Source organism: Monodon monoceros, unplaced genomic scaffold (genome assembly GCF_005190385.1).
Source record: "Monodon monoceros isolate NGI ecotype Baffin Bay Population unplaced genomic scaffold, NGI_Narwhal_1 Super_Scaffold_11, whole genome shotgun sequence".
Classification (NCBI taxonomy): domain Eukaryota; kingdom Metazoa; phylum Chordata; class Mammalia; order Artiodactyla; family Monodontidae; genus Monodon; species Monodon monoceros.
The window spans coordinates 34,635,017-34,656,213 of NW_021703767.1; the positions used below are offsets into that span (position 1 = coordinate 34,635,017).

The following is a 21,197-nucleotide window of genomic DNA, read 5'->3' on the forward strand; positions in this document are numbered from 1 at the left end:
TCTGTGAGATGGTCATAACAATAGTACTTACCACATGTAAGTAGAATTGTTGTGCAGAATAAATAAAATATGTAGCTAATATATCTAAATCCTTGGCACCATACCTGACATATTACATACTAATAAATGTTAGTTGTTATTATAGTTTAGCTGCAACCAAAAACATGGTAATATTAAGATTTAGCTGCGATCAAAAACATGGTAATATTAAGATAGCAAAACATAAAGTATGATTTTTAAAAAATGGCCTACTTAAAACAATGTGTATTCTTCTATTAAAAGGTGATTTGCTATGTTTAATTCAAACTGATAAAGTACTTTTTAGATATCAAAAAATTATTCACATTAACCTTTTAAGGGGCAATATAACCAATATATGTTAAATAGCATATGATTTGTAAAACCGAAATTTAGTGCAACTTACCATTAATACATGTGCTAATCAAAACAAGGTAAATTCTATTAGTATGTTAAACATTTCTCATAAAACTTTTTTAAAAATTAAGAAATTAAATACCAGTGAGAGAATATACATACAATGAATTTAGTAAAATTCCTTGAATTATTATTATTTTTTATTTTTTTGCGGTACGCGGGCCTCTCACTGTTGTGGCCTCTCCCATTGTGGAGCACAGGCTCCGGATGCGCAGGCTCAGCAGCCATGGCTCACGGGCCCAGCCACTCCGCGGCATGTGGGATCCTCCCGGACCGGGGCACGAACCCGTGTCCCCTGCATCGGCAGGCGGACTCTCAACCACTGTGCCACCAGGGAAGCCCCCTTGAATTATTTTTTAAACAAATAAGACATTTCCATATTCTATGTACGTACCTGGAGTAGGCAAACAATCGACTATCCCAAAGATTATGATTCCCTCTAGGTCCGTAATGAAAGTAACAGGACTCTGTCCCATCAAACATATTCAATCCATCTTCTGAATTTTTTGAGGCATGGCTATGTACCACATCTAAGAGGACTGTAATACCCATTGAGTGAGCTGTGTCAACCAGTTCTTTCAGCTCTTCAGGCGTTCCAAAACGGCTTAAGGTAAAGGAGACAGCAAAAACAAGATCACATCATATTTAAACCAAACAGCCAATCATTTACTGAGAATCAATTGTTTTACCAGCACAGTACTAGATACTTCAAATGTACAAATGTCGTATGATATAATACTTAGATATAAATCAAAGTTGCTTAAAGTTGTTATTAGGCATTTTTAAAAGCATTCAATAAAAAAATAAATCTGGTTGTTAATTGTAGATTTATAGCACAATGAAAATTCACATTTTGAGTAGGTAGATAGTAAAATTCCACTTCTCTATACTCAGAGCTTCTGATTTCCATCGCCAAGCCTAGCTAGTTTGAGGGGTATGGTCATTCCTGTCCACATACCTGGCCACCCCTTTAAGCATGCATGGTTGGGATTGTGAGGGCTCTTAGAATACTTCTTTGAATATCCTTGGTGCCTTAATTGAGGCCATTTCTCCTGTACTTACTTATTCTCAGATTGGAATGCCTCAAGTACCAGTGGGTCCTGTCACCACCCAAGCCAGAAAGATGGGCAGCTCATATGCACGTGGGTTTGTGTTAAAAACAGTTTTCTAGTCAGCGTGAAATAGGAAACAAAAATCACTCCCAAGAGGAAGGCCTTTCTTAACCTATATAAAAATCTCAATACTGCAGTCTTCCACAGCATCAACTTTTGCTTTTAAATAAAAAATCACCCTTGTGATGAATTGTTTACTGTCTCTCTTCCTCACTAGACTATATGTCCCTTGAGGGCAGGGGCTCTGACCATCTAGTTTCCCACGCTACAGTACAGTGCTTAGTATGCAGTGGGGCTCCTGATAGCAGATTCCATGGAGGAGCGAGCAAATACTCTAGTGTGGCTGGAGTGGAATAATCACGAAAGAGATGAGCTCAGAGAGTTGGCCAAGAACCAGATCACATGCGGCCTCATGGATCAATGTAAGGCATTTGGCTTTTATTCCGAAAGGGACAGGGAATCATCAGAGTTCTGAGCAAGAGAGTGACATGATCTGACTTTCATTTTAAAAAGATGACTTTACATACTGTGCAGAAAGTGGTCCATATGTGTGTGGGGGGGAGAAAGCTAGGGAAGGAGGACAAGAGAATAGAGTGACCAGTTACAGACCTAATGAAATAATGCAGATGAGAAACAGCAACTTGGACCATGGTGGTAGCAGTTGAAGCAGCCAGATTGGGGATATATTTTGAAGTTACCAGTGGCTAGGTTTTCTGATAGCTAGAGTATAGGGGGGCAAACATAAAGGGAAAAGTCAAGTATAAGGCAGATGGCTTAAACAATTGGAAGATGGAGATGTCATTTATTATGTTAGTGAAGATAGCAAGAGAAGAAGGTTAGAAGATAAGATCAGATATTTAATCTGGAACAGGTTAAGAATGAGATATGTATTATATACCCCAACCTCAAATAGGCACTGTTTGGAGTTCACAACAGAGGTGAGGACTGGAGAACTAAATTTGGCAGTTGGCATATAAAGTGTATTTGAGGAGACTGGTTCAAGATGGTGGAGTACAAGGACGTGCTCTCACTCCCTCTTGCAAGAGCACCAGAATCACAACTAACTGCTGAACAATCATTGACAGGAAGATACTGGAACACACCAAAAAAGATACGCCACATTCAAAGACAAAGGAGAAGCCACAATGAGATGGTAGGAGGGGCGCAATCCAAATAAAATCAAATCCTATAACTGCTGGGTAGGTGACTCACAAACTGGATGACACATATACCACAGAAGTCCACCCACTGGGGTAAAGGTTCTGAGCCCCACGTCAGGCTTCCCAACCTGGGGGTGCAGCAATGGAAGGAGGAATTCCTAGAGGATCAAACTTTGAAGGCTAGCAGGATTGGACTGCAGGACTTCAACAGGAATGGGGAAAACAGAGACTCCACTCCTGGAGGGCACACACAAAGTAGTGTGCACGTTGGGACCCAGGGGAAGGAACAGTGACCCCACAGGACACTAAACCAGACCTACCTGCTAGTGTTGGAGGGTCTCCTGCAGAGGCAGAGGGTGGCTGTGGCTCACCATGAGGACAAGGACACAGGCAACAGAAATTCTGGGAAGTACTCCTTGGTGTGAGCCCTCCCAGAGTCCACCATTAGCCCCACCAAAGAGCCCGGGTAGGCTCGAGTGTTGGGTCGCCTCAGGCCAAACAACGAACAGGGAGGGAAACCAGCTCCACCCATCAGCAGACAAGCCAATTAAAGTTTTACTGAGCTCTGACCACCAGAACAACAGCCAGCTCTACCCACCACCAGTCCTTCCCATCAGGAAACATGCACAAGCCTGTTAGATAAGCTAATCCAACAGAGGGCAGAGAGCAGAAGAAAGAAGAACTACAGTCCCGCAGCCTGTGGAACAAAAACCACATTCACAGAAAGAGAGACAAGATGAAAAGGCAGAGGGCTATGTACCAGATGAAGGAACAAGATAAAACCCCAGAAAAGCAACTAACTGCAGTGGAGATAGGTAACCTTCTAGAAAAACAATTCAATATAATGAGAGCGAAGATTATCCAGGACCTTGGAAAAAGAACGGAGGCAAAGATTGAGAAGATGCAAGAAATGTTTAACAAAGACCTAGAAGAATTAAAGAACAAACCAACAGGGATGAACAATAGAATAACTGAAATGAAAAAATACACTGGAAGGAATCAGTAGCAGAATAACTGAGGCAGAAGAAAAGATAAGTGACCTGGAAGACAGAAAGGTGGAGTTCACTGCTGCAGAACAGAATAAAGAAAAAAGAATGAAAAGAAATGAAGACAGCTTAAGAGACCTCTGGGACAAAATTAAACACAACAATATACGCATTATAGGGGTCCCAGAAGGAGAAGAGAGAGAGAAGGGACCTGAGAAAATATTTGAAGAGATTATAGTTGAAAACTTCCCTAACATGGGAAAGGAAATAGCCACTCAACTCCAGGAAGCACAGAGTCCCATACAGGATAAACCAAGGAGAAACACGCTGAGAAACATAGTAGTCAAATTGACAAAAATTAAAAACAAAGAAAAATTATTGAAAGCAGCAAGGGAAAAAAGACAAATAACACACAAGGGAACTCCCATAAAGTTATTAACAGCTGATTTCTCAGCAGAAACTCTACAAGTCAGAAGGGAGTGGCATGACATATTGAAAGTGATGGAAGGGAAGAACCTACAACCAAGATTACTCTACCCAGCAAGAATCTCATTCAGATTCAATGGAGAAATCAAAACCTTTACAGAGAAGCAAAAGCTAAGAGAATTCAGCACCACCAAACCAGCTCTACAGCAAATGCAAAAGGAACTTCTCTAAGTCGTAAACACACGAGAAGAAAAGGACCTACAAAAACAAACCCAAAACAATTAAGAAAATGGTCATAGGAACATACATATCAATGATTACCTTAAATGTGAATGGATTAAATGCTCCAACCAAAGGCCACAGGCTCGCTGAATGGATCCAAAAACAAGACCCATATATATGCTGTCTACAAGAGACCCACTTCAAACCTAGGGATACATACAGACTGAAAGTGAGGGGATGGAAAAACATATTCCATGCAAATGGAAATCAAAAGAAAGCTAGAGTAGCAATACTCATATCAAATAAAATAGACTTTAAAATAAAGAATGCTACAAGAGACAAGGAAGGACACTACATAATGATCAAGGGATCAATCCAAGAAGATATAATAATTATAAATATACATGCACCCAAAATAGGAGCACCTCAATACATAAGGCAACTGCTAACAGCTATAAAAGAGGAAATCGACAGTAACACAATAATAGTGGGGGACTTTAACACCTCTCTTACACCAATGAACAGATCATCCAGACAGAAAATTAATAAGGAAACACAAGCTTTAAATGATACAACAGACCAGATAGATTTAATTGATATTTGTAGGACATTCCATCCAAAAACAGCAGATTACACTTTCTATTCAAGTGCACACGGAACATTCTCCAGGACAGATCACATCTTGGGTCACAAATCAAGCCTCAGTAAATTTAAGAAAATTGAAATCATATCAAGCATTTTTTCTGACCACAACGCTATGAGATTAGAAATAAATTACAGAGAAAAAAACGTAAAAAACACAAACACATGGAGACTAAACAATAGGTTACTAAATAACCAAGAGATCACTGAAGAAATCAAAGAGGAAATAAAATACCTAGAAACAAATGACAACAAAACATGATGACCCAAAACCTATGGGATGCAGCAATAGCAGTTCTAAGATGGCAGTTTACAACAATACAAGCCTACCTCAAGAAACAAGAAAAATCTCAAATAAACAATCTAACCTTACACCTAAAGTAACTAGACAAAGAAGAACAAACAAAACCCAAAGTTAGCAGAAGGAAAGAAATCATAAAGATCAGGGCAGAAATAAATGAAATAGAAACAATGAAAACAATAGCAAATATCAATAAAACTAAAAGCTGGCTCTTTGAGAAGGTAGAAAAAAAAAAGATAAACCATTTGCCAGACTCATCAAGAAAAAGAGGGAGAGGACTCAAATCATTTAAATTTGAAATGAAAAAGGACAAGTTACAACAGACACCGCAGAAATACAAAAGAATCATAAGAGACTACTACAAGCAACTCTATGCCAATAAAATGGACAACCTGGAAGAAATGGACAAATTCTTAGAAAGGTATAACGTTCCCAGACTGAACCAGGAAGAAATAGAAAATATGAAGAGACCAATCACAAGTAATGAAATTGAAACTGTGATTAAAAATCTTCAAACAAACAAAGTCCAGGACCAGATGGCTTCACAGGTGAATTCTACCAAACGTAGAGAAGAGCTAACACCTATCCTTCTCAAACTCTTCCAAAAAATAGCAGAGGAAGGAACACTCCCAAACTCATTCTATGAGGCCACTATCACCCTGATACCAAAACCAGACAAAGATACCACAAAAATAGAAAATTACAGAACAATATCACTGATGAATATAGATGCAAAAATCCTCAAGAAAATACTAGCAAACTGAATCCAACAATACATTAAAAGGATCATACACCATGATCAAGTGGGATTTATCCCAGGGATGCAAGGATTCTTCAATATACACAATCAATCAATGTGATACACCATATTAACAAATTAAAGAATAAAAACCATATGATCATCTCAATAGATGCAGGAAAAGCTCTTGACAAAATTCAACACCCATTTATGATAAAAACTCTCCAGAAAGTGGGCACAGAGTGAACCTCAACATAATAAAGGCCATATATGACAAACCCACAGCAAACATCATTCTCAATGGTGAACAACTGAAAGCATTTCTTCTAAGATCAGGAGCAAACAAGGATGTCCACTCTCACCACTATTATTCAACATAGTTTTGGAAGTCCTAGCCATGGCAATCAGAGAAGACAAAGAAATAAAAGGAATACAAATTGGAAAAGAAGAAGTAAAACCGTCACTGTTTGCCCATGACATGATACTATACATGAAGAATCCTAAAGATACCACCAGGAAACTACTAGAGCTAATCAATGAATTTGGTAAAGCTGCAGGATACAAAATTAATGCACAGAAATCTCTTCCATTCCTATACACTAATGATGAAAAATCTGAAAGAGAAATTAAGGAAACACTCCCATTTGCCATTGCAAGAAAAAGAGTAAAATACCTAGGAATAAACCTACCTAGGGAGGCAAAAGATCTGTATGCAGAAAAGTATAAAACACTGATGAAAGAAATTAAAGATGATACAAACAGATGGAGAGATATACCATGTTCTTGGATTTGAAGAATCAATATTGTGAAAATCACTATACTACCCAAAGCAATCTACAGATTCAATGCAATCCCTATCAAATTACCACTGGCATTTTTTACAGAACTAGAACAAAAAATCTTAAAATTTGTATGGAGACACAAAAGACCCCAAATAGCCAAAGCAGTCTTGGAGGAATCAGACTCCCTGACTTCAGACTATACTACAAATTTACAGTAATCAAGACAATATGGTACTGGCACAAAAAAAGAAATATAGATCAATGGAATGTGATAGAAATGGAATGTGATAGAAAGTACAATATGGTACTGGCACAAAAAAAGAAATATAGATCAATGGAATGTGATAGAAAGCCCAGAGATGAACCCAGGCAACTATGGTCAACTAATCTATGACAAAGGAGGCAAGGATATACAATGGAGAAAAGACAGTCCCTTCAATAAGTCATGCTGGGAAACTGGATAGCTACATGTAAAAGAATGAAATTAGAACACTCCCTAACACCACACATAAAAATAAACTCAAAATGGATTAGAGGGCTTCCCTGGTGGCGCAGTGGTTGAGAGTCTGCCTGCCGATGTAGGGGACACGGGTTCGTGTCCTGGTCCGGGAGGATCCCGCGTGCCATGGAGCGGCTGGGCCCGTGAGCCATGGCTGCTGGGCCTGCACATCCGGAGCCTGTGCTCCGCAACGGGAGAGGCCAAAACAGTGAGAGGCCCGCGTACCACAAAAAAAAATAATAAATAAAATAAAATAAAAAATGGATTAGAGACCTAAATGTAAAACCAGACACTATAAAACTCTTAGAGGAAAACATAGGAAGAACACTCTTTGACATAAATCACAGCAAGATCTTTTTTGATCCACCTCCTAGAGTAATGGAAATAAAAACAAAAATAAACAAATGGGGCATAATGAAAGTTAAAAGCTTTTGCACAGCAAAGGAAACTATAAACAAGATGAAAAGACAACCCTCAGAATGGGAGAAAATATTTGCAAACGAATCAACGGACAAATATTTAATCTCCAAAATATATAAACAGCTCATGCAGCTAAGTATTAAAAAAACAAACAACCCAATCCAAAAATGGGCAGAAGACCTAAATAGACATTTCTTCAAAGAAGACATACAGATGGCCAAGAAGCACATGAAAAGCTGCTCAACATCACTGATTATTGAGAATTGCAAATCAAAACTACAATGAGGTATCACCTCACACCAGTTAGAATGGGCATCATAAGAAAATCTACAAACAACAAATGCTGGAGAGGGTGTGGAGAAAAGGGAACCCTCTTGCACTGTTGGTGGGAATGTAACTTGATACAACCACTATGGAGAACAGTATGGAGCTTCCTTAAAAAACTAAAAATAGAATTACCATATGACCCAGCAATCCCACTACTGGGCATATATCCAGAGAAAACCATAATTCAAAAAGACACATGCATCCCAATGTTCACTGCAGCACTCTTTACAATAGCCAGGTCATGGAAGCAACCTAAATGCCCATCGACAGACGAATGGATAAAGAAGATGTGGTACATATATACAATGGAATATTACTCAGCCATAAAAAGGAACGAAATTGGGTCATTTGTAGAGACGTGGATGCATCTAGAGACTGTCATACATAGTGAAGTAAGTCAGAAAGAGAAAAACAAATATAGTATATTAACGCACACATGTGGAACTTAAAAAATGGTACAGATGAACTGGTTTGCAGGGTAGATATTGAGACACAGATGTAGAGAACAAACGTATGGACACCAAGGGGGGAAAGCAGCCAGCAGGGTGGTGTGATTAATTGGGCAAATGGGATTGACATATATACACTAATATGTATAAAATGGATAACTAGTAAGAACCTGATGTATAAAAAAATAAATAAAATAAAATTCAAAATAAAATAAAGTGTATTTGAGTCATCAGAATGGATGAGACCTCAATTCTTCATATAGATACAGGAAGGAATGAAGCCAAGGGCTGAACACTGGAATGGCCCATCTTTATTGGTGAGAAAGAGCAAACGAAGTAAAGAAGAAGCAACAAAACATGTGAGAAAAACAACAGGAAAGTTTAATATTCTGAAAGCCAAGAGAAGAAAAAAGTTGCAAGAAGGTAGGAGTAATCAATTGTGCCAAATGCTGCTGACAAGTAAGCTAAGAACTGATGATTGACTTTACAATGCAGAGGGCAACAGTATCCTAGACAGGAGCAGTTTCAGCAAAGTGGTGGAGCGTGTACTTGGAATGAGTTCAAGAAAGAAGAGGAGTGGAGGAATTAGAGACAGCAAGGACAGATAACTCGTTCAAGGAGAAGTCCTATGAAGAGAAACAGGTGAAGGGACCAGTATCTTTTCTGTATGTCTGGAATGCTATCTACCTACTCCCACTTCACTCCTCCCCCCAGGTAACTCTTTTTTTTAGATTTGAAAACTGTTTATCTCTTAATCATGTTTTAGATCTCAGTTGTAACATCAGTTCAGATCTAATCTAAACTGATTAGACCCATGATTCTATGTTATTGGAGAAATCTGCCATCTTCTTCTTAGCTTTTATTACATGTGGAAATCATAATATGTATGATTATTGGATTTATGTCTGTATGCCACCACCCTGTGCTCCATGTGGCAGAGACAATGTTGGACTTGTTCAACTTATGGTTATTCGGGTCAGTACCTCTCTGCATAGGACCCCTAGATGTCTTTCTGCCCAGAGAACAATATTCCTTGGATTTCACCCTGGGAAGAAGGACAGTCCTTCTGTGGGTAGTATATATCCCACCAAGGGCCTCCTCAGTTACCTTCCTACATAAGTCAATCTCTTTCCAGAAAAGGATATGAGCTCTAGCAATAATGGCTTCCATAAGTCAGGATTTTCTGACTGAAGCTTAGGCCTCCGAACATATCACAATTTCAGCTGGCTAACTGGATATTCTGTACCAGAAATCATTTTGTGAAAAGCAATGTTAAATCAGGCCAGACTTTAAGGCTTGATGAGATGAGAGTCTATGATCTTAATAAAAGAAAATGCTCAGCTTCTATTAGCTCTGTTAACCCTAAAATAGGTTATAAGGCATCATACAAAATATAGAAATTCATTTCATTTTTTAAATGTTTTGTTCAAACAAGAATGGATATAATTTCTTTCATTTTACCTTGAAGCTGCAAAGAAGCTTGTGATTTGGTAACCAAAACTGGCATAGTAAGCATGTTCCATGATCGCCATCATCTGAATGCAATTGTATCCTGTATAAGCAAAGGTCAAATAGAGATTAAGAGCCACATTTTTAAAAAGTAATGAAAACAATATATAAACACAGCACCCTGTTCAAAAGGCATTACATTTTACATATAATCTAGAAGATTTGGTCATTTTGAAAAGTTCTACTACTTTAACATCTTTGCTTGTCTGACCTTCTAACATAAAATCAGACAGTTAGTTCTTGAGGGTTATAGTATAGCTATTTGAAATGTCTTCATTTTAATAAGTAATAAGTGATATGCAAATATACTTAATTTGGCTTTAGAATATTAAAGATGGCAATCTGCATATGCTAAACTTCAGTTGCACTTGTAATATTCATATCGAAGATTGTGAAAGCCAAATAAAAGTAACTGATTGCAGGCCATGTACTTTTTATTTCACCTTTTTCTTTATATTTCTCTTTTTTCTAACATAAGATATACCATACCACTGAATCCATTTTTCTACAAGGTAGCTTTTATAAAGCCAGCATTAATGCTTCCATTTTCCACTGTTTCTAGGACCTATAAAATTACTCCACAGTCATTCATGGGCTCACATGTGTGCACACGTGCACACACACACACACACGTATACACACACACACGTACACCCACATACATCCTTCCTTTCTCTATCTGAAAATGTTTTGCTTTAACACTAAATAAATTGACTCAAATGAACTGACTCAAAAAGATAGGTATGTATTTTTAAAAATCCTTAACACAAATATATTTATTAATGTGTTTTTAATGTAAGCAAATAATCAGAGTAGAAGAAACTTTGGTCTTTTAAAAAACTAAAAAAATCATTTTCTTCAAAGTAAAATATGGTAAAATTTTCAAATATGATTTAATTGCCTTCTGCAACATGCAAAGAAAATATTCCTATTCTGTTCTCAAAGTCTAATTCATGTCAATATAACTTCTTGTGCACATATTTTAGTACATAATTAATATTGGAACAATTACGATTCACATTCAGAATTGAGGATTCATAAGTTTAAAGGATAACATAAACTCCATGATTCAGAATCTGTTGAAAAGTTATTACTGTTGGCTTTACTGTTAAAAAAAGAAACAAATTAACTCTATCAGGACTGGTAGAAATATGTATATAAACTACTGCTCAATAATATAAACCAAGTATAATACTTAGTCACAAAATACAGAGTTTGTAGTTTATTTGTCTATTATGTAATCAATATTATTCTTCTGACCAAGTAACAATTTATAGCTTTTATTATACATTTTATGTCATTAACCATTCCTAAACTTACTTATGGCCAGAGTACTGGGCTAGGTAATTCAAACACAAAGATGAATAAGAAAATCCTTGTTCTGCTGAAATTTCTGCAAGATCCAGGTCATAAACAATTTATTACAGTATGAAATGAGAGACCATCTCAAGTATAACAATATTAATATAATATTTATTAAATATAATTTATATTAAATCATCCAAACATTTAATTAATTTTGGTTTCTGGAACCTGACCTCACCATCTCAGGTAATCAAGATCCCTATATAACTAAAAATTTCAACCATGAGAAACTTTTCCTCTAGCCAAAATGTGGACTGCCTACCAGAAGCAGACTAATTAAATGTAGTTTATCTTCCTGCCTAGCCACTGTAGCAGGTGCTAATATGCTGAGAAATGATAAAAAGCATTACCTATAAAAAGAAAATAACAGATCTAAAGCATTCTGAATCAATAATTCAGCAGTACACTATTCACTCTCCTGCTTGTTCCCATGAAGACAGGGTTTGTGTCATTAGAGTCCAATACAAACACCTAGACCAATGTGACTCACACAGAAAGATGCACCACAAATATCTGTCTAAAAGTCATCCAGACAGGAGCTATATATACAATGACTCTGAAACAAAATGAGTTCTAGTCACCTTACAAATGTAAGATTTTTTTCCCTAACAGACGAAAATGAACAGGCTATAACCAATGACCACTTAAATTGATAAGAATTCTCTCCTGTAGGGTTTCCCTGGTGGAGCAGTGGTTGAGAGTCCGCCTGCCGATGCAGGGGACACGCGTTCGTGCCCCGGTCTGGGAAGATCCCACATGCTGCGGAGCGGCTGGGCCCGTAAGCCATGGCCCCTGAGCCTGCATGTCCGGAGCCTGTGCTCCACAACTGGAGAGGCCACAAAAGTGAGAGGCCTGCATACCGCAAAAACAAAACAAAACAAAACTCTCCTGTAGAAAAGTAATTATGCTTACATATTTATCTATAATTTTGGAAGCCATCATTTCACATTAAAATTGAAATAATATCTTGAATTCTTATGTTCTAATTCCATTTCTCTTTTCTATGCTATCACTATTACAGGGCAATTTGAGAAGCCTAAAATAACATGCATTTCTATTACATATTTAATCTCTTAACACAATAAAAGAGACACTTGTAATTAGCTTCTCTAATAAGAGAACAGACTCATTAAAATTTTATCTGAATAAAAATCAGAGTTATTACTTACCAAGGTCTTTGATTCTTGGTAGTATATTGCATGTAAAATGTTTATAAGAAGCTATTTTTCCTTCATAGGAAGAAATTCCCACATGAGATTCATAAATTCGTAGACCTCTTGGCTTCTTTGGTTTGGAATGCTTAAACTACAGAATATTAAAATTACATATAGAATTAAGCCAAAAATGCAGGTATGACACTAACAGATTAAGCATGTTAAATGAAATGATGAATTAACTCAGTCAAACACTTTGAAACTACTTTCACGTATAAAAGGCACTGGCTGCCTCCATTAAACTTTCTTTTGAAAAAAAATCCTTTTTAGGATCATGGTAATAGACCTATTTGAAAAGAGTAGTCATGCGATGGCTTATGCCTTATCACTGAGTGAAGATGTATTTTGAGCCTAAGCCTTACAGAAAACATAAGAACTGTGAAATACATACATAATTATTAAATGCAAAGCATTTATCAACAAGCTTTGATAACTTAAAAGACAGAAAAGTGAGCTCCAAGATACCTATAACTCTTATCAATAAGACAGGCTTAAAAAATTACCCTAATTAATACATTCATGAGATGTCTTGACTATTCGTTGTTCCTAAGGACACTGATCCTGCTTCAAGTCCATGACAGTGAGAAATATTACACCACTGGAGAGTCTTTGATTAATCAGAAATTGTAGCTAAAATTTTTAAAAATCAGTATCCCTTATAGGTCAGTACATAGAGATTTAGTGTTCTTCCTCCGCCCACAACTTCAGAAACACACGATAAAACAAAAACTCACTTTTATATTTTATTGGCTACAGATGATGGACATATATATATATATATATATATAGCAAATGAGTACATTATGATGTAAAATATTAAACCAGTGGTGAAGAGAGAAGTTGAACATTACAATAAAAGTTATAAAAGTAAAAATTAATTCTCCTAGAAATATTGGAACATGCATTTATTTAAAGAGTTGTTGTTCTCACTTTATATGGGTGTTCTGGATCCCAGTGTATCCAATCATAATTCACATTATCACTGTCACGAGTCACATACTTCGCCCACGGTGAAATACGATACAAGATCTCTCCACTTTTACTCCTAATAACAACCTAAAAAGAGAACAAGATATTATGGCCTTAAAATACTTTCAAAACTCTAAGATAACGCATGATACTCTATGAGCACTGTGACAAGTAAGAAAAGGAGGAATGATCTTAAGAACCGAAACTGCCTTCCAGATGTGTTACCTTAAGGATGTTTAAATTCTATGGACCTTGCTCTCCTCATCTGCCATGGTATATGATCCCTAAAGTCATTTCCAGCTTGAATATTTTATGATTCTCTGGCAATTTTCATCATTGCCAACCAACCATTATAGTAGTTAATTAAAGTAAGCATACAGTAGATAGGAAAAAGACATGAATATTATTGGAAGCTACCGTCAATAAATCAATCAACAGAAGGAACTGATCCTAGTATATTTTTTTAAAAAGTCATGAGTTATATCACCATCTCTTCCTTTTCCTTTTCATAGCAATTAATGATAACATGGGTTTTGACTAATAATTGTATTATAATACACACAAACACACACACTACCCTACAAATATTTTCCACTTCTCAATTTCTTCTACACCTTATTCCAAGTATGCTTTACCATATGAAACCAAACATTTTCCTTTTTAACCATTTGTTCCTATATTTGCCAATAGTATCACTATTGCTATCAGTATAAAAAATAACAATAAAAATGCAGGGCTTCCCTGGTGGCGCAGTGGTTGACAGTCCGCCTGCCGATGCAGGGGACATGGGTTCGTGTCCCGGTCCGGGAAGATCCCACATGCCGTGGAGCGGCTGGGCCCGTGAGCCATGGCCGCTGAGCCTGCGCATCCGGAGCCTGTGCTCCGCAGCCGGAGAGAGGCCACAACAGTGAAAGGCCCACGTACCGCAAAAAAAAAAAAAAAAAAAAAAAAAAATGCAAAGGCAACTTTTACGGAATCCACCAGTTTAGACTTAGTACTGAATAGAGGGCTTTGAATTTATCAGCATGGTTAAATAGTGAACAGAGCTTCCAGGTATAGTTTTAAGTTTTTTTTTTAATTAATTAAACCTTCTAAGAGTAGGTAGAGTGTGACAAAAAATGTTCAGATCAGTAGCTGACCTGAATGCTGAATGATCAATATGCTCTCAGCGTTGAGAAAGAATATATTCTTTGGTCTCCTTTAATAGAGAAAAGCTCAAGTATGCATAATTCTTGGTCATTAAATATTTGTAGAATGTTTTATAGTTTAGAAAGGGCTTTCATAGTCATATCTCACTTGATTCCAGAGACTCTTTTTTTTTTTTTTTTTTGCTGTACGCGGGCCTCTCACTGCTGTGGCCTCTCGCGCTGAGGAGCCCAGGCTCCGGACGCGCAGGCTCAGCGGCCATGGCTCACGGGCCCAGCCGCTCCGCGGCATGTGGGATCTTCCCGGACCGGGGCACGAACGCGTGTCCCCTGCATCGGCAGGCGGACTCTCAACCACTGCGCCACCAGGGAAGCCCCCAGAGAATCTTTATAACCCAAATATTAAGTGAGTAGCCAGAAGTCCCAAAGTCACCAACTGGCAGAACCAAAAGCTAAGCAGAGCTTCTGATACTTCCTTTTTCTTAACAGGCTTTAACGGCACTTCCTTCATATACAGAAAAAGAATAAATCATGATTTAAGGAGGAGGGGACAGGTGAGTGGTGAAAAGGAACATCTAACTTACATGAGCTCAATTCTATCTCCTTAGCTGTGCCTCCCACTTATTAAAGCCCATCACAACTAAGTGTTTCTATTATTCAAATAGTAATCACAAAACATGAATGAATAGGATCAACCCAGTCCCAGAGTATTTTATCCCCCAAAATATGTCCCTTAAGTCACATAACTTTCTAGTATAATACACACAGTGATATATTTGAGAAAAGTCTTTTTATTCACTCATCAACCCAGGACAGGTAATGGGGAAATAAAATACCAGAAATCAGTTTTCAATGGATAGCACCCTGCCTAATCCATCCACCTATCTTTTCTCTTTTTTGCAAATGGCTCTACAACCCCTCCAAAGGATGATCATGAACCAATAAGTATTTTTCAAGGTGTCTGCTGGCAGAGAGAATATTTGAAACTTTAAGCAAAGAACATGAAGAATTTCCTTATGCTGAATATAATTTCCACATTCTTTGGAACATTAACTTATTTATCTTGCTGTACACATGAATGTCTTCAGAGGGTACTGAGTGATGGAAGTTGGAAGGAACAGTCCTTCTATGGGTCTTTCTCACTCCTACATGTTTTGCTGGGTACAGCAAGAATATAAGGTCCTATTGATGACAGAGGCCATTTCTCAGAGTTGTGTTTGTAGCAAGCAACCCTAAGGAATGAGATAATGTCTCCCTTGAAGACAATGGACAGCTTTCCTTACTGCTTGTTATAAAAGAAATCATTCCCCAAGGTAAATACTCCTCACCTATGAGGCAAACTAGCTGTGTGCATAGCATCCATCTAGACCCTATAGTGTCACCCCTATAAGACTTAGAAAGCAAGGGGAACTAATGCAAGTATGATGCACATCCTGTGCCATGAGTAATAAAGTCATTTATCTCTGACTCAGGAGTCCTGTGTTTTCTGCCAGAATCCACGAAACAGTAACAGGTTAACTTATGAGCTTGAAGGTACGGCAAAATCAAATCCTACACCTGACAATGGATGACTTACTCATTTTGAATGACTTCAATATTTTTGTTACCAAAAGTTCTATTTCTTCATTTCTATTAGTGTTTTATATTAGACATTTTTGTTCATCATTTTTATTAATTTTGCTTCTTGGGGTGGAAACTTTTAATTATCTAATTCCTTCCTTTTTTCTTAGCAATAAAATCAGAGCCTGGATCCTTAAATGATACATAAAAAAAATCTTCCCACCACATCTAGAACACTTCACTGTAATCATTACATAAACGGTAAATTCACTTCTCTATTCTTTAGGCTCCTGAATTTTGGATGTATTTTTGCTATAGCAGTTTAGATTTTACTAGTAAACACACTTGCCAACAGTACCCACCTTACCTCACCTTTGATTTACTGTTCCTAAGTTGCTGTGATAACAAATAAGAGTATTATAGTAAATCTAAATAACCCAAACTTGAGAGACCTTCCAATGAGTAAAAAATATAACCTTCTGGACTAAATTTTGCTCCTGAAGCGTTTTAGGGGGGAAAAAGGGGAGAGATGAGTGTACTTACTGAGTTTGTGCTCTCTTGAGTTCAGATTCAGATTTTTTAGATAAAACTTTATATCATTTAATTTACAACCTCAAAATAGAACATGTTATATAGCAAATTGAAAAGAAAGCTCTAGCTTGATTGATCTTTCAATGATAGTAAGTCTAATAGCTGATGGGTAGAAGAATTCACTTGGTACTAGCAAACTGAAAGTCTCATACACTACTAGTATGAGTATAAAATAGTATGAACATTCTAAATAGCAATTTGGCAATAGGATCAAAAATTCAAAAAAAAGTAATTCTCAATGACTCAGCAATTCTAATTATAGATGTTTGCCCTGTAGAAATAATCAGAGAAGTGACCAAAGAACTATATTCTTATCTATTAATCTTAGTGTTACTTTTATTAGCAAAAAGTGAATGACTGAATAGTGTATGCTTGTTAAAAATTATACCACTGAATTATATTGAAGGTTGCAAGAAAATTCTTTCAAGTTATAAAAAAGAATGTATTGCATCTTCCTAATGTACATATATACAAATGGTTGCCTATGGATAGAGAAATTATTAATAGCTTTTATTTTCCAGTTGTATCTTTCTATATTGTTATCAATTCATTTCACTTGTAGAGCTTCTATAAATCAGAAAAAAATAAGTATTCTGATAAGGATTGCAAATAGATGAATTATACAATTGTGTACATATTTGTGGACCTGTGCTACCAAGTTCCATATATATGTGTGTATATATATACACTTTAAATATATTGACACAGTGTTAAACATAAAACTTTAAAAAGTATATTAGGGAATTCCCTGGTGGTCCAGTGGTTAGGACTCCATGCTTTCACTGCTGAAGGCTCAGGTTCAATACCTGGTCAGGGAACTCAGATCCCACAAGTCGTGCGGCCAAAAAAAAAAAAAAGTATATTAATATCACCACATATCACTCCAATAAAAAATATATATATAATCACTTTAAAGAAATATACTAATGAAAATAATATCATGACGAACTTTTGTAGGGCAAATTGATAATTTGTGTAATTATAACATTTTATAACATGGTAAAAATGTCATTAGGCTCCTTTTCTAATGAGCCAAATTATCTCTTTGACTTATGGGAGGTTAACATCAAAAGACATTATTAAATTAAATAAAGAAGTGAATAAAATAAACCTCTACCTGTGCAAAAGTCAAATTGACTTAGTGAACTGTATGAAGTCAAATTTTATTTAGAAAATGACATTTAAAACTCAAATATACAATATAAGAAACAGTTTGGTAAAACAGTGAAGACCTAAAAACTTGTGTTTGTGTGTGTATATTCATTCAATCTAGGAATATCTTTTGAAATGGTTCTTGTCAAAGACTATTGTTCCTTTGGACCAAAAAATCACTGAGATAAGATGCTCCTCAGGTGGCCAACAATTTTATATGAAAACAGTGGATGTGTTCAGCTGGTTAGAAGTGGTAGGATACTCTGGAAAATGGTATTGCATGTAACTCTGGGTTTCAAGACTGAACGTGTAGAAGACGAAGAGAAAAGGCACAGATATTGAAAAATATAATTTGATTTGCCCAGATTATACTACCAAAATCACAACAACATGCTATGAAGGAAAAAAATTATTAATAAAGATAACTATTTAGTAGGGTACAGGTCAAAATAAATAAGCAATAAAAGTGATTTCTAATTTATGAAGCAATGTTATATCCTCCTCTTTTAAATTACCTCTAATTTATATAATAATATCTAACGTAATTGATACTATATGTAATATGTATATAATATGTAAAATATATAATTGATATTATATACATATTTTTTAAACAATGGGTACAGTCATACCAACATGCAACGCTAAATATCAGTATTCTGTTGTGTGTGTTTAAAATGTGACAAAAAATATGTGTGTGTATATAGAGAAAGAAATACACACGTATAGAACATATAATACTTTTAAGTAATTTTTAGAAGTGAGTGGGACAAAAATAAAACAGAGCATTAGAAAAAGTAATCACAAGTTTATAATTAAGTAGAAAAATAAGTGATATTCCAGAGGAGAATCTGATGTTTCAACCAATGGCCAGAATCCTGAAGAAATAAATATGTGCTTTTAATATTTACAATTAACATAGCATAAACATTATTTTTAATGCATAGATATAATTATTAAAACTTTAAAATACCTTAATATAATTTAAAAAGAAGTTCTTAAATCTCATTTTAATTCAACTAAAATTTTATGACTAACCTTTGTTAAAAACTAGGACATAGGGCTTCCCTGGTGGCGCAGTGGTTGAGAGTCTGCCTGCCGATGCAGGGGACACGGGTTCGTGCCCCGGTCCGGGAAGATCCCACATGCCACGGAGCGGCTGGGCCCATGAGCCATGGCCACTGAGACTGCGCATCCAGAGCCTCTGCTCCACAATGGGAGAGGCCACAGCAGTGAGAGGCCCACGTACCGCAAAAAACAAAACAAAACAAAACAAAATGACATAGGGAATTCGCTGGTGGTCCAGTGGTTAGGACTCCATGCTTCCACTGCAGGGGGAACTAAGATCTCGCATGACACAGCACAGCCAAAAAAATTTAAAAATTAAAATAAAAAATAGGACGTACGAGTACAAATTTTTTTCAGTTTTGTTTGTTTGTTATCCTTGCTTGGGCCAATTTTAAGATTCAGTAAGGTTACTTAAGAAAGAATCTCTTTATCATTTTGAGAGGCTGAAAAATGGCCTCTCATTTCATATGTTCATATCCTACTTCTCTAGAATCTGTGAATGATAATTTATATAGCAAAACATGGGTCTTTGCAGATGTAATTAAAGTAAAGATCTTAAAATGGAAAGATTGTTCAGATTTTCCAGGAGGGCAATCACATATATCCTTATAAGAAGGAGGCTGAGGGATATTCTGCACATAGACAGGAGAGAAAAAAGCAATGTAACCAAAGAGGCAAAGACTGGAGTGATGCAGACACTAGCCAAGGAATGTCAGCAGCCACCAGAAGCTGGAAATAGAAAGGAACAGATTCTCCCCAGACGGAGTATGTTTCTGCCAACACCTTGATTTCAGCCCAGTGATACTGATTTTTAACTTCTGGTCCAAAACTGTGACAGAAAAAATTTCTGTTGTTTAAAAGACACCAAATCTGTGCAACCACCATAGGAAATGATATAGAAATAAAGAAAAAAAACAGAGGCAATCACTCTTCTAAGAATAAAATGTAATGTACTTAAATTTAGTTAAATCTTGTCAGTGTCAGAAAGAGTTGAAAAAGTTATCTTAATGAGTAGTCTAAATAACACATTTTATCTCTTATTAACTTCCTACTCCCAAAAAGTAGACCAACATATACCAATGCATTTCAGTGACCTTCATTAAACAAAGTAAGTCCTTGACAATTCTCAGGAAAAGCAAACTCATTCAGAATAAACGTTGCTGAGTTTCAGAACTGATAGGAGGGCCTTCAAAAAAGTGAATTTGTAATACGCAGTTTTTACTGCTAGCCTACTCTCATGTAATTATTTTCAGGGGTTGAACAAAAAAGAGTCAGTCTTTACATGATGCAAATAAAAGTTCTAAATTTTCCATAAGGAGAAGCTAAGGAGCTATTTTTTCTACCTAATACCTGATGTCCATCAGCAGAAGAATGGATAAAGAAGATGTGGTACGTATATACAACGGAATATTACTCAGCCATTAAAAAGGAACAAACTTGTGCAATTTGCAGAGACATGAACAGACCTGGAGACTGTCATACAGAGTGAAGTAAGTCAGAAAGAGAAAAACAAACATCATATAATATCACTTATATGTAGAATCTAGAAAAACGATACAGATGAACTTATTTGCAAAGCAGAAATAGACACAGACGTAGAGAATGGATGTATGGCTACCGGCGGGGAAAGGGAGGTGGGATGAACTGGGAGAATGGGATTGACATATATACACTACTATGTATAAAATTGATAACTAATGAGAACCCACTGTATTGCACAGGAAACTATATGCAGTGCTCTGTGGTGACGTAAATGGGAAGGAAATCCAAAAAAGGGGATATATGTATACGTATAGCTGACTCACTTTGCTTCACAGCAGAAACTAACACAACATTGCAAAACAACTAAACTCCAATAAAAATTAATTTTTAAAACCAGAGATGGGGCTATTTAAATAAATAGATGATCAGTTGTCAATAATAATACTAATTTTTCATTCTGCATTTTCTAATTAGGAATATCAGAAACACTGATATTAAAAGGCTATTTATTTCATTGTGAACTTGAGTTTATATTTCAATTAATGAGAAAAGAAAACCAAGAAACCAATAAAAGTATCATGGCAGTTTTCTAATAATAATAAGGTCCTGATATACGAATGACCACTTTGTGGATATACTTTC

At 36.3% G+C, this 21,197-nt stretch overlaps 1 protein-coding gene across 1 annotated transcript in view; it reads right to left on the reverse strand.

The window, feature by feature from the left end:
- GBE1 (1,4-alpha-glucan branching enzyme 1) overlaps positions 1-21,197 on the reverse strand; it is a 297,920-nt gene that overhangs the window by 137,872 nt on the left and 138,851 nt on the right. Inside the window, exons 4-7 of the mRNA XM_029213759.1 lie at positions 13,519-13,644; positions 12,544-12,679; positions 9,962-10,052; positions 830-1,039 (exon numbers count right to left, since the gene is read on the reverse strand). Coding sequence (XP_029069592.1) covers positions 830-1,039; positions 9,962-10,052; positions 12,544-12,679; positions 13,519-13,644 — 563 coding nt within the window. The remainder of the gene's footprint in view (positions 1-829; positions 1,040-9,961; positions 10,053-12,543; positions 12,680-13,518; positions 13,645-21,197) is intronic.